Below are 14125 nucleotides of genomic sequence, written 5' to 3' on the forward strand. Positions count from 1 at the left end.
GTATGTTTATCGCCATATGTGACTTTGTCATGATGAGAAATTGTTAAGGACGTAGTAGTGACATCAGAGCAGTTGTCCCCAATAAATGGCCTCACAGTTTGCTGTTAATGTGCCCATGAGTTTGGATAGTGTCATCAGGGGTACCGACCTGCTCTGGAGGGCCTAGCTGATTAGATTCTTGGTCTTCTGTATTTTCTCCTGAGGACGAAAGAAATCGCACCTTTTCCGAGTCGATTATCAAACCCAGGTGTTGGATAGCTTGAGTGGGCTGAAGGGAGCATTTTTTCAGGTTTATCAGGAAACCATGATGCTGCAAGAAATGTACTGTTGTCTAGGTGTCCTATAGCGCTTCTTCTCAGGAGTTGGCTTGGACGAGGATGTCTTCCAGATATGGATGAACATGGATGCCTTTCTCCTTGAGTCAGACTACTGGGTTGATGAGTACCTTGGTGAAGACCCTTGGTGCTGTGGCCAGAACGAATGGGAAGGCACGAAATTGGTAGTGGTTGCAGTTGACGTGGAATCACAGGTAACGGTGATGAGATGCATTGATTGGGATATGAAGGTAAACTTCCGTCAAGTCTACTGACGTCATAAACTCTCCCGGTTGGAGAGTCTCTGATATTGAACGGAGTGTCTCAATCCGGAATCTTCTTACCCTTAGGAATTTGCTCTCCAATCCCCGTTCCTCTTTGAAACTGTAAAAAAGACAGAGTAAACTCCTTTGCCCCATTCCTGGGGAGGGACAGGTTCTATTGCTTGAATCCTCAGTAGATGGTCGATTGCCTGATGAGGAATATGGTTTCTCTGTGCATTTTTCTGTAGCAGGGATGAGACGAATCAGTCTGGAGGATGGGTTTTGAACTCTATCGAGTAGCCTCTGGAGACAACTTCTAGGGTCCATTCGTCTGCTCTGGAGTCGATCCATGCTTGGTGGAACTGAAGCAGTCTCCCCCCTACCGATTCCTGACACAAGTCAGGATTTAGATGTCTTGTTCTCAGAGTCCTGTCTGTCCCCTCTGGGTTGGTAATGCCTGTTGGATTTGGTCCCGAAGGGCCCACACTTGAAGCTCTGTTTGGGATTGTTCCAGGATGGATGTTTTGAATCCTGTCTTGGCCTAGCCAGGATATGGTAGTTTCGAAAGGACTGTGTGCTGAATGGGCATCTGTCAGTTCTGCGCAGGATCCTGAGAAGCATTTTTTCTTGTCCTTTGTTTCCACAAGAATCTTGTCTAGGCAGTACTCGAAGAGTTTGTTGCCTTGAAGGAGGTATGCTACAAGGAGGAACTTTGAACCAACGTCAGCTTGCCAGGCCCGAAGCCAGAGGAGCCTTCTGGCCACCGCAACCGATGCCAGGGATCGTGAGGAAAAAGATATGGCATCCAAAGTCGCGTCTGCTGCGAAGGTGCTTGCCTTGAGAATTCTGTTTGCTCCCTCCAGTAAGCGACTATTATCGCTGGGAATTAGTTGCATCAATTTGCTTACCCAAATGACTGATGCCCTTGACACAATGGATGCTGTGGTTGAAGCCTTGATAGCCATTGCCACGGCCTCATGTGCCCTTCTGAGAGAAATTTCCGCTTTTCTATCTAGGCTGTCCTTGAAGGAACCTTGACCATCTTCGGAGAGAAGGCCTGATGACTGCAGAGCTGCAACTAGTGCATCTATCCTCGGAACCTGCAACAATTCATTTGCACAGAAGGGTAAGGCATATAACTTTTTGGCTGCATTAGAGCACTATTTGTTGGCAGCAGGCATTTCCCATTCAGCTTTCATTGCCTTTCAAAATATTCAGGAAATATTCAGGGAATACTTTCTCAGCTGTGTTAGCCCTGGGAAAGAACTCACTACACCCTTTAGGCCTAGTTTTGCCTGCTTTAGGGTTCTCATTTTCCTCCTCCCCCCCACTCTTTTCCTGCAAGTCAAAAGGTGCTAGAGACTTGGAAAGGAGGTACTGGTAATTCTCCATCTTAAATAGCCTGTCAGGCTGTTCTGGAGTGGCAATAGCCTCCTCTTCCTCCTCTGACAGGAATTCGCCCTCCTCCCAGTTATTGCTGTTGAAGGAAGACCCTTCTCCCCATTGAGACCCCGTGATGGCCTGATTACTCAAGGTGGCCTTCTGGGCAGCCTTAGTGGGCCAGGAGGCAGGCTTTCTAGGCTTTCCCTTGAGCTGCCCCAAACAGGGGAGGGAGGGGGGAAGACAGTTCACTGCTGGCCCTGGAAGGTAGCTGGCAAAGTCTTGCAAACTTGTCCCTCATAATCTGCTGGATGAGGGCAAGGAGTTCAGCAGAGGGGGAGGGCATAGTCCCGAGATTGCTCTGTATGTTACCCCTCTCCGTTGACGCACTCTGCGGGTGCTAAGTTGCACTTGTGGACTCTGAAGTGCCTTCTCCTGGCAGGAGATTGGCCAGTGCATCTTCCTTGTCTGTTCATGTTTTGGCGCGCTTTCCGCCACTCTTTCCCGTCGTTTGAATTGAGTGCTGTGAAGCGCTGCGCTCTGCCTGGGAGCAGAGCTGCGCCAATGATTGCACCTCCATTGCCTGTCATCTGGGCTTCTTGGCTGGAATGCACGTATCGGTGCCGGGAACAGGCTCCAGCCACAAAGGCAGGACCGCACCAGTTAATTGTGAATTGACCACGTTCGCAGGGAGGCCAGTTTCCTCTCCATCTTCCCCCATAAAGCTCACATCGGACTACATCTCTGACTGGTGGCCAAGCTTGCTCTCAAAGATAGAGTAAGGCAGATAAAAGAGGGGAGAGAGATAAGGTAGAAGTAGAAGCAGAAATAGGGTTGAGGAGAAAATGAAAGTGAAAGAAGAATCAGCGAGCACGCTGCAGGCTTCTGCTCTCCCTGGAGGCAGGAAAGAACTGAGAGGAGGGATGACCCACACACCAACAGGAAGAGGAAGAAATAATTGAGTTTCCTGCCTCCCTCACTGGATGGTGGGAATCACCCAAGATGTCCTCCGCCTCAGAGGGAGAACTTTGTTTATGCTATCAAGTCAATTTACTCGAAGCCCACAGCCCAACTTAAAGTGAATGGTACAACTTCAAAAACTATATCACTACAAAGAAGGACCAGACAAGGGTATCCTTTGTTACCAACACTATTTGCATTAGCTTTGGAACCTCTACCACTTGCAAAACGTGAGAATAACCAGATAAATGGTGTGACAGTATCATCAATCAATTAAAAAATGAGCATGTTTGCAGATGATATCACAAACCCTGATCGGTCCCTCTCTCAACTACAAATTATGCTTACTACATTTGGTCAAATATCTGGTTTAAAAGTCAATCTAAATCTAGCCTTCTTCCTATTAAGTTAAAGCCTCAAACTGAAACTCTAATTCACTAGCAATACAATTTCCATTGGGCAGACTCATTCTTACCTTATATCTTGGGGTTTTTATTACCACCAATCCTAACCTGCTGATAAAGGCTAATGACATCCCAAAATTCAAGGAAATAAAACAAGATCTCTACAAGGGGAGCAAACAACACTCCTGGTATGACAGGTACCACCTTGTCACATCACGTCGTACCCCAACTACTTTTTCTCTTCCGGGCCTTACCCCTGGAAATACCTGCAAAAATAATAACACAATGGCAAACTACCATCAATAACTTTCTATGGCAGCACAAATGCTCAAGGACTACATTCACCACGCTTAGGTCTCAAGAAGGCTTTAATTTCCCTGACATCAACATCTACTCCAAAACAACAAGTCTGGCAAACATCATGCTGATGTTGCAGGCTGGTGACCAAATAGAGTGGATTAAAATACTACAACCTCTGTATCACCCCTTGACCATTCAAGACCTGCTCACACCTGCTGCCGACTATTCACAATCATTTATTGACTTCCATATTGAAAACTTGGGATCTCTACAGAAACTTGAGATCTCTGGGTTTTTCTACAGAAACAAATTAACTCCAAAATTTCTTGACTCTCCACCGGGCCATGAACCAACTATTAGAGAAGTCTGGAGACATCAAAATAACAAGATTAATAGATATTACCAATGAAAAAGTGATAATATCTATCAACTGAAAGCTGAGAAACTGGGGCGGGGAGTTTTTGGTGTGACCCCAAGGTCCTATTTAAGGCAAAAGGACAACCCTTTGTGAAAAGGCTCCTGGAAGGTGCTGTAAGAGAATCTCCAAGAAAGGCAACAAGCAAGGCAAGTGGGCTCCGCAAGAGAAGGGGCAAAAGCAAACCTGCTGTCCTCACAAGAAGGGAACAGAAGTCGCAGCAGTGGAATCTCATGCTGGCAAGCCAGAAACCCAGGATGCTTCTGTGCAGGCTGGAGAAAGCCCTTCTTCCTTGGAGTCTGTGCAAGAAGGGACGTTAGCAGGTGATCCAACTAATTCTCAAGTGAGTCAAGAGGTACCATCTGTTCCTCCAGACACTGGAGTCCACTCTATTGGCCAGATAATGAAAGAACATCCCTTTGGGTTCCAGGACAGAGCCTCTGATAATAAGATGCTGGTCACTGCAGAAGATGTGGGAGATGAAATGCCCCAGATTGGAGATGTGAAAGACCCAGGCTTCCCTCAAGAAACTACTGATGGGTATTACGTGGCACAAGTCCCTCATAAATCTGAAATGATGGACAATGAAGTAAACACTAAACTGGAAGCCCAAATGGAAGAATCGCCATGATCTCTGCAGTGACAGGTACCTGAAGTCATAAAGGGTCTTCTGATGTAAAGTGAACTCTAAAAATTGAACTGTAATGCCAAGTGGAAACTACATATACTTGTCATGTTGCAGCTACTTACAAACAGGACTGCAGGACAGCTGTGTCTTGGGACACTGCTGCTGGAGACCTTATGCAGCATATCCATGAGATGTTTTTTTGGCTCTGAGAGAACAGGAAGTGAAAAGGGGTGCATCTGCCAGAAGGGGGGAGGAACTTGATGTGCAGGTGCAAAGGGAAGCGCACCAGGGTAACAAATCCCAGCATTTCTGACAGCACACAGTGACTTCTTTGGGAGCAAGAAGGTGGTTATAAACAGTACCCTGAGTAGAACTGACTCTTTCTGACATTTCAATGTATGTTGCCACTTATCTCTTCTGTTGTGAGCTGCCAGAACTACATAAAGATAACAGCAAGTCCATGCAAAAACTCGCCCCAAATAATGACTCTGATGGAGAGGGAACCTTAATAAAATTTCTGTGATTAGTCTGATATAGCAGTACCCAGTATCCATGGGAAGGGTCTGTCTTTAGTGAAATCAGAACATGGCTTGCTAAACAGGTCTCCTTAAATGAAGGTCTTCAAACGGTACAAAAGGAAAAGCCAGAAAATGTTTCATTTTATATACGTTGCTCATGGATTTACATAGATGGAAGTTATTGGTATCCAAGAATGTAGTAGATCACTTGGCTGAATTTTTTAAAGAAGTATCTGTGCTAGCTTTCCTGGCTAATTGGAAATGGATTTTGTCTTAATCTCTCAATAAACCTACCAATGAAAAAGGGATATTAGAAAACATAAAACTGGAAAGGAAAACCCAATGCAGTGTCCCATGGTATTTCTATCTACACCTCAAACATATGACCTCACATATACAGAGAACTGAAATATTGCCAAAACGTAAAACAGATTTCAAATAGCTTTTAGATAAATCAGAACCCAATGACAAAGGTCTAATTTCAAAACTATATAAATAATCCTCAGCACTATCAAGTATAAACCCCCAGCCTATCAAGCAAAATGGCAGCAAGATTGTCAGAATCTTATATCAACTGACCAATGGAAGTCAATATGGTCTTTGAGCCTCCTCACCTCTCCAGTGATCAATTCTAGATTACAAGATAATAAATCACTGATATTGCACCCCAAAGAAACTAGCCATAATTTCTTCAGCAAAATCTCCCCTTTGCTAGAAAAAATGTGGAGAGCTAGGCTCATATGCCCGCTGCTGGAGGAAGTGCAAAAGGATGGAATAATTCTGGAAAGAAGTCCTCAACCATATATTCCAAATAACTAGCTATAAAATCCCTCTGAATCCTGAAATAATCTTTCTGGATCAACGGCAGAACACAAACATACCAGAAATCAGAAGGGACCTTCTAAGAACCTTCCTAGTGACAGCCAAAACAGCAATATCTTCAAAATGGAAGTCTCATAAATCACTTACACTAGCAAATTGGTACACAAAGATATGGGGCTACTACGTAATAGAAAAAAAATCACTGAAAGTCTTCTCCAAGCCAGTATCTACCCCAGAGCGACTGACTTCACTGAAAAATTGAGTCCCTTCTTTGAATATATATTCTTTGAGACCCAGGGAAGGGTCTCTGTGGAACTTGTTGCTGTGCAACTGAACCGCTGTGAATATATAAACGACATTCAGCCACAAAACCAATCATCTCAGATGCTTGTTCTATAAATCTTACAAAATGTTAATTATTGAGATAACTGAGCATTAATAGAAGTTCACAACAATCATTTGAAAACGACGTTATATTGACCATGCCAATAGGGACATAATATAATTTCTCAACTCCCTGAAAACTCATCAGATACATGGAAACTTCAAGACCTAAGTGACCAATCAACAACCTTTGCAACCCTCTGAACGCACCAAAAGATCCACATAATTTTACTAACACTATTACTGTACCTTAAACTGCTGATTTTATTTTGTATATGATAAATGCTGAAAAAGTAAGTTGCTGCTTATAAAAGGTTATATCACATCAACAACAAAAATCCAACATCTTGAATTCTAAAACCTAACCGAAGTCAACATACATTTGCTTTGCATTTTTATCTGCACAATAAAGTATGAAGAAAATTCATGCATTAGATTAGATTTTACTAGAAATTCTGACTCTGTTAAAAGTACACTGAAATAATTTGCCTTTACTACTGGACATGTTATAAGTACAATAAAATCCAAGCAATGGTCATAAAATCTAAATGCACAAAATGTAGCTAATTTGAATACTTTTACCTTGCTTCTGTTCTTCTCTTGACTCTGTTCAATGGCAATATCAGGCCCACCCTGAGAAAAACTCAGAGTGCTACCAGAACTATGCTCTTTATGGCTATCTCCAAACCAAGAGAAAGGCATGCAAGTGGGAATAGGGGAATCTGAATCTGAAGCAGATAAATTGTTATCTTCCAGTAATTCACGGGAGCCCCTGAAATAAAAGGAATTTTGTAAATGATTCTGTAATAATCTTCTGTACACATAACGATACTGTGTTAAATATATGTGACAAATTCTAAGTGATGGCTGTGCTAGTCTATTGCAGCAAAAATAAACAGGAAACTTGGAAGTTCAGATTTCAAATAAACTTTTCATCTTGGAGTGCAAAGTTAAGAATGCAATATGCATCTATAAATACCGGCTATCCAGAGAACCTCTTGCATTTTCTTTTTCTTGTTTCTTGCCTTTACCGCCAGATTTTCTTAGGCCCCTGAAATGAAAGAAAACATCTTATTTGACAGTTCCATAAAAATAGGCCAAGTCAAATCCTTCAAAATAAATCTGCGACATACAGAAAAATTTAATTCAGTAACTATCACATAATTGTCAATTAGAATTGAAACTTCCACATTTTAAGAGGGAAAAAAGACTGTTTACGCACTAGGGAGGAGGGGCTGCAGTACCATTCTGAAGGTGGTACTTATCTCTGCCTCTTTCCCAGATGTGGATACTCTACCCAAAGCTACCCTGTAGTTCCTCCTTTGAACTGGATCAAAGGAGATTTTGATTTAAGTTGAAAGGGAAAGCCCCAGGAGGCCCTCAAGTTGTGTATGATTTGGACATGGCATCCTGTGGATGTTCCCCAAACAGCAGGGACATCTGGCTCTCCAAATGTAGAAAAAAATCCTTGTGTAGAAGCAGCCTATGTTTCATTAGGTGATCTTATGAGCCTATGAAAGCAAAAGTGCCTCATCATGCATGCAGACCTCTAGCATTCAAAAGCTACACAAATTCTTGGCTGTCCCTAGAAATGCTGCCAGTGGCAGTCTGAGGACTGTTCCCAACTCCAATATCTCGTGCCCTGAGTTTCAAAGGAGAAAAGTTAAAATAATCCTTTACTGAACCATATTTTGCCACATCTCAGGTATATCTCAGTAACGTATTGTGCATATATACCTCAATATATACCCCTAAGCAAATGTATTTATTTAATATATTTATATGCCTGCTTTTCTCCCGGGTATCTCAGGAACCAAGGCCAGAAACAACAGTAAAAACAATTTGATAAAACAGACATTAAAACAACAGTTTTAACAGTTTTAATCCTTTACTGAACCATATTTTGCCACATCTCAGGTATATCTCAGTAATATATTGTGCATATATACCTCAATTTTGATTCTTACTGCCTAATAGGGACGAGGCCCAATCATCTATATATGGACACAATCAAGCTCATTCACTTAAGCTAGCAAGAGGACCCTAAGCAAATGTATTTATTTAATATATTTATATGCTTGCTTTCCTCCCGGGTATCTCAGGAACCAAGGCCAGAAACAACAGTAAAAACAATTTGATAAAACAGACATTAAAACAACGGTTTATGAAAACATCATAAACCAATTACACTTTATGCCCCCCTACTGTCCCTTTGCCCATGCACAGGGTGGCCCAAAAGCTCTCTGGCATTATTCTTTTGCAGCTCCACTAGAAAGCCAGAAAGTTAGGAGTCCTCCCAACCTCTTTCAGAAATTTGATCCAAAGACATGGGGTAACCAACGAAAAGACTCATGCCCAGACTGTTGCCAAACATGGTGGCCCCTGTTTTGCACAAGCTGCAGTTTTCAAATAGTCTCCCAAGGCAGTCCCATACAGACTGCCTTACTGTAATCTATCCTGAAGCATGATCATTGTGGCTAGATCAGGCATATGTAAATAGGAAGCCAGCTTCCTGTAGCTGCAAGTGAGTCTTTTTCACTGCCATGGACACCAGGATACACCAAGACTCCCAGGAGGCTCTCAGAAGGTGCAAACTAACACTTATATATGTTAAAACTAGTTCAGTCAAGTAGTCAATAAATTTTGCTAGTTCATCATTAAACGACAAAGAAATCTTACCCAAAATCAGGAAAACGCCTTTTGGATTTTCCTGTAGAGGCACCTTCATTTGATTCAGTCTTTTCTTCATTCTTTTTCTCATCTGCTACATTTAAAAAATGCATATATTATTCATAGTTTTCAAGGCTAATCAATAATAATATTGATATGAAGTATCTATCATAAATATGTTTTACAAACTGAAATTGATGTTGTGTCCAGTAATTCTCTAAGGTTCGAGTATCTTGAACTTCTGTCTTTTGCTCCTAATTCCCACCTTTCTCAAAAGCATGTAGATATGGATTGGCTGGCCATGAGATTTTTGGACGGCTATGAATTGGCACAGAGTCCTAGCGCTCTCCATATCAACACAGCTTTCCCTCGACCAAACTATCTTGATAAATTCTCTAATGTCTGTGTTCTAGAAGGCAAAGTTGGTGGTATACAGAAATTAGATCAACAACTTTCTGCACATCCCAAGACAAGACCATTGTAAATAACGTCCTGGGACATTTGGGACAGAAGCACAAATAATTTAGCAGTGACCCCTGCAAAAATATCCAGCTGCAGGAGGCTTGGTCTACAAAGCCAGTTAATTTCCCAAACTATAATTCCATACTCTATTCCTACACGGAGGGCAAATCGAAGGCAGGATTAACTTGCTTTTTTCAAGCTCTTTGGATCTACGGGTTACAGTATTGATATCAACTCCTCCATTTGCCTAATCATTATTAATCTGTTCTACCCATATTGAAGTTAATATTAATCAATACCTTTTTACGCCCCCCCCCAAAAGAGACTCCTATTATCTGGGCACATCTGGAGCAACCCGGTAAACGGCTGCACTCTTTATACCCTGACTTTCCCCTTTCTGGCTGGGGACCTTAAAACTGGAATTAGTGCTCTGATAAGGTTATGATTAATTCTAGATAGTGGTCACTGGATCCTTTTTCTTATGGGAGTCATTCTGCAAAGGATCAGTCAATAAATTTTGCTGGTTCCCTCCTGATCAAACTTGCACCCTGATTTTGTTTAAAAATCATCAGTGGCAATAGGTAGTTTGATTCTGAGGGTGATTATACCTCTCAAGTATCCAGAGGCTCCAGACTTATATATATTATATGCTTCTCTCATCTTTGCTTCTGGATTCTGCATCCAACTTCCAGCTTGGAGAAATTTCTGAAAGTGATCATTTACCTCTTACAATCCATTTATACCTTTTTAACCTCCTGCTTCTGCAACATTTCTCCAGTTTTTCTTACAGCCTCCTCCCTGGCAATTTCTCCAATATTTAGATCTAAGAAACGGAGTGGCTTACCATGTCTTTAAGGAATGTTTGGATACCCCATTCTCATGACAATGAATAATGACATCCCAGCCTCTATTAATGCAGAGGATTGTTTGGACAAATTTCATAAGCTACTGCAGAATTGCAATCTCTTTACACCTTTTCCCTGGGTCTATCCAAAAAGGAAACTTAATCATGCTTGCTCTAGGAATGTGTAACTCAGAGCCAGTGTCTGAAAAGAACAGAGTTGACGGCTTACTGTCATTTTAGGCTTTTCTGTTCCAGCCTTTCTTTAGTCTTTTATTTTAAAGCTCATTTTCAGTACAAGGCCACCTTAAACTTTCCAAGCAATCTCACAGAACTCCAGTTTGGCTGAAATTACGTAGAGCAGTCACCAATAGGAAGGGCTTTTTTTCTGGAAAAAGAGGTGGTGGAAATCACTGGGTATCATACATGCGCACACACAGAGTGCATGTGCTCCTGGGACCGTGCGATGATGTCACTTCTGGAAAGTGCCATCATTACGCAGGCAGTGGCCACCCCTGGAGCACTCCCGTGCTCCACAGGGGGCTCAATGAGGGCCCAAATCGGCCTGGAACGCACTGCTGCTGCATGGGAGAGCACTCCCCCACCCGGCAGTGGCCCAATCCTGGCTGGTTCAGGCCCGAATTGGGCCAAAACGAGCACAAAATGGCTGAGATGGCCTGGGTTTGCCTGAAACGGGCCGCTGCTGCGCAGAGGAACCCTCCCCCTCCCAGCAGCGGCCCAATCCTGGTAGTTTCGGGCCCAAATACCCACCAGTTACATGGATATTTTTAAGAGGTGCCAGAACACCATTCCACAGCATTCTGGCTGAAAAAAAAGCCCTGGACATATAGCATTTCCATGTTTTTTGGTTTAAATGTAAATTTTGGCAACAATATGACATAATGTGCTTAACTGACACTTTATTTAAAAGTTTTTTAGAGTTCAGTATTTTCAATGTTATAAAGTTTAGCTTAATATCCAAACATGCAGGCAGTCCTAGCTATTGTGATTCTGTGAGAGCATTTCTCTCCAAATAATATACTCTTTTTATTATCACAGAATTTCGTTTCTACCTTCTATTTTTTCCCTACCTATCAGATGGCAAAAATTAACGATATATATGTATAGGTGGCATATAGGTAAAGAAAACAGGTAAAGCATATAGGTAAAGGTTCCTTTAGAAAATAAAGTATAAAGATATTTATACTTTTAAATTACATACATATGCAAAATAGTGCCAAATAGTACCAATCTTATATGCTAAGTTATAAATTATACATTTTATGTTGTACTACATATATTTCAATTTCCTCCAAAGTTTCAGCCCATCCCACAATGTGTTTTTTAATGTGGCTTCACAATATATAAAAATGTTACATCTCTATCAATAACAGTCAGTGGCTTCTTGATCTACAATACTGGTAGTGCATAAATGCATTATGCAGTACAGAAATGGGTCACAGAATTCATGGCTGGAAAGTGCAATTCAAGCATGCATCATCCTAGAAAACACGAAGTCACCTCCCAAGCTAGCAGCATGAAGACTGTACTCTCGATATATTTGCCGTAACATGACTCCAGTGGAACTCCAGCATAATAAAACAGATTTTTTTCCTCTTCATAACATTGCATTCTGTGCTACTGTAGCTACGTGAATCTTCAGAATGGAGTATGTAGAATGGAATTTCTATCACCCAAATAAGTTACCTTTGCTCTCTTTTCCTTTGCCCTTTGATTCTCTGTGCTTAACATTTTTGCAATATCCTGAAGGAGAGCTGGGAGTTGCATTATCGTTGGATGGAGAAGAAGTATTTCCAGAACTATTTTCTGTGTGTGGCTTATAAACTGGAGAAGAGTGCACAGAAACGGATGGACTGGATTCTAATAAGCTATCTGTGCTTTCAGCACGCTCATATTTATCAGCTCTTTGATCCACATCATTGTGCTGTAGTAAAGTTAGCTTTTCTGTCACTTCTGAAGACTTGCTTTGGACATTTTCCTCCGAATCATCATCAGCATCCTGAAAAGGTTTAACAATTAACATATTTAAAATTAAAGTTTTAAAAATATAAAACAAATTATTTTTCATTGCAAAACATTTGGTGCCATTCTGATTGAACGCTTCTACTGTTTAAATTCATCTTTAATTCCCACCCCCGCAAGTTGCTGTGGGAAATATCTTAAACTGGCTTCATGCATCAACTGCATTATGTGGTAAAATTCCCACACCACCCAAATTCCCTACCCAGGATCTGGCAGCACTGGTGCATGCACTTTAAATGCTCATTCCCATGGAGCAGCAGCACGGGAGTGGGAACTTCCCCATTCAATCTGCCTGCCCTGTATGAGAAACTGATTCAAATACTTCTGCATATGGTTGCAACCCCCATCAGACTGAAGCAATTTACACTACATCACTCCCTGAACCTATACATTATTCTATAGATTCCACCATAAACAGGCCTCTAGAACTGCATCCTTCCCACCTTATTTAGCAGGTAACAGGCTAAATCTAACAAAGCAGTATATCTTAATCCGGCTGTCTATATTCTATATTAGCAAAATAATCTCCAGAAGAGTATAGCAACACGATTTCATAAATTTCACAAATATGACATGAGAATGTTAAAATAATGTAATCTATTTAACTTTGTTCATATAACTCAATCTGCCTCATAATCTCAATCAAGTGATTAGGAGTGGGCTGCTCGATGTACACTATGCTCTCTCCCTGGACCCTGTTCACTTGAGCATGACTTCTTCCAGCTCCTCTCCCTTACTGCCCTAACCACTGTCACCCAAGTAAACCATGGTTAAAGCTGACTAGCAGTGCAATCCTAAGAAGAATTACTCCAGTCTAAGCCAATTGAAATCAATGGGTTTAGACTGGAGTAACTCTGTTTAGGATTGCATTGTATCTTAACTAGGATTTTTAATAAGTTGCAAACCCCAGGTTTAAGAGCCAAGCTTGTTTTGGAGGGATTTGTACACAAGAGATTAGGGGCTAGCAGGAAGAAGTGTCCAATAATGTGACCATTTCCTAAAGGTTAAAGAATGGTCCAGGTTGCACTAGCTCATGTAGTCCCAGGGTGTCTGAAAGCATCTTTTAAAATGCAGTTTGCCGTGAAGTAAATGAAATACTCTTGCTCATTTAAACTATGATATACTACGTATGCACATAAAAAGCATGCACACTAACACGACTGTTTTATTATTAAACATTACTAACTTTCACTCTCTATCCTCTGCACACTATTTGCTCTCAGGGCAAGACTAACTTGTAAGACACAGAGATAGACAGTGTGCACCTCTGTGGTGGTGGGAGGGTAGCAATAAGAGAGAATCAAGGACTAATAGTGTCCTAGTGGGGTGTGTCATCAGTCCACACAGAGGCTATGAGTGAATCACACCTGAATCATACCTAAAGCAGCCCCCTTCTCCCCTAACTGATTCTTATAAAAGTTTTTATGGGATTCCATGAAGATTTAACTTTCTTGAAATGTACTTATTAGCACATTATTTTATTAAAGTTTGGCAATGCACGTACAACAGATCAGAACATTAGTGAAGAGCTGCAAAAAAGGGGGAGGGAGTTGCCAACATGCTGTTTAGCTGTAGACCTTATAACTAAAGACTTCTTGATTTGCTTAGAGAGATACCAGAACAAAGAAATAAAGGATTCCTTATGTCTTGCTTGCTGGAGGAAGGAAAAAGGTTGCTCTGTCATGACCTCAAAAAGCCACTTGCAAGGCTTTATGAGTGAA

General features: G+C 41.5%; 1 protein-coding gene across 6 annotated transcripts in view; it reads right to left on the minus strand.

Annotated features, from left to right (window-relative positions):
• Positions 1–14125, minus strand: part of LOC129323934 (neurabin-1-like) — a 73581-nt gene that overhangs the window by 24221 nt on the left and 35235 nt on the right. For 4 of the 6 annotated variants that reach the window (XM_054970800.1, XM_054970798.1, XM_054970803.1 and 1 more), the window contains exons 13-16: positions 12069–12381; positions 9068–9152; positions 7368–7439; positions 6971–7160 (exon numbers count right to left, since the gene is read on the minus strand). In XM_054970800.1, coding sequence (XP_054826775.1) covers positions 6971–7160; positions 7368–7439; positions 9068–9152; positions 12069–12381 — 660 coding nt within the window. The remainder of the gene's footprint in view (positions 1–6970; positions 7161–7367; positions 7440–9067; positions 9153–12068; positions 12382–14125) is intronic. The other 2 variants (XM_054970802.1, XM_054970804.1) reach the window with 1 other exon arrangement.

The sequence above is a fragment of the Eublepharis macularius genome, chromosome 2 (genome assembly GCF_028583425.1).
Source record: "Eublepharis macularius isolate TG4126 chromosome 2, MPM_Emac_v1.0, whole genome shotgun sequence".
In the NCBI taxonomy this organism is placed as follows: Eukaryota; Metazoa; Chordata; class Lepidosauria; order Squamata; family Eublepharidae; genus Eublepharis; species Eublepharis macularius.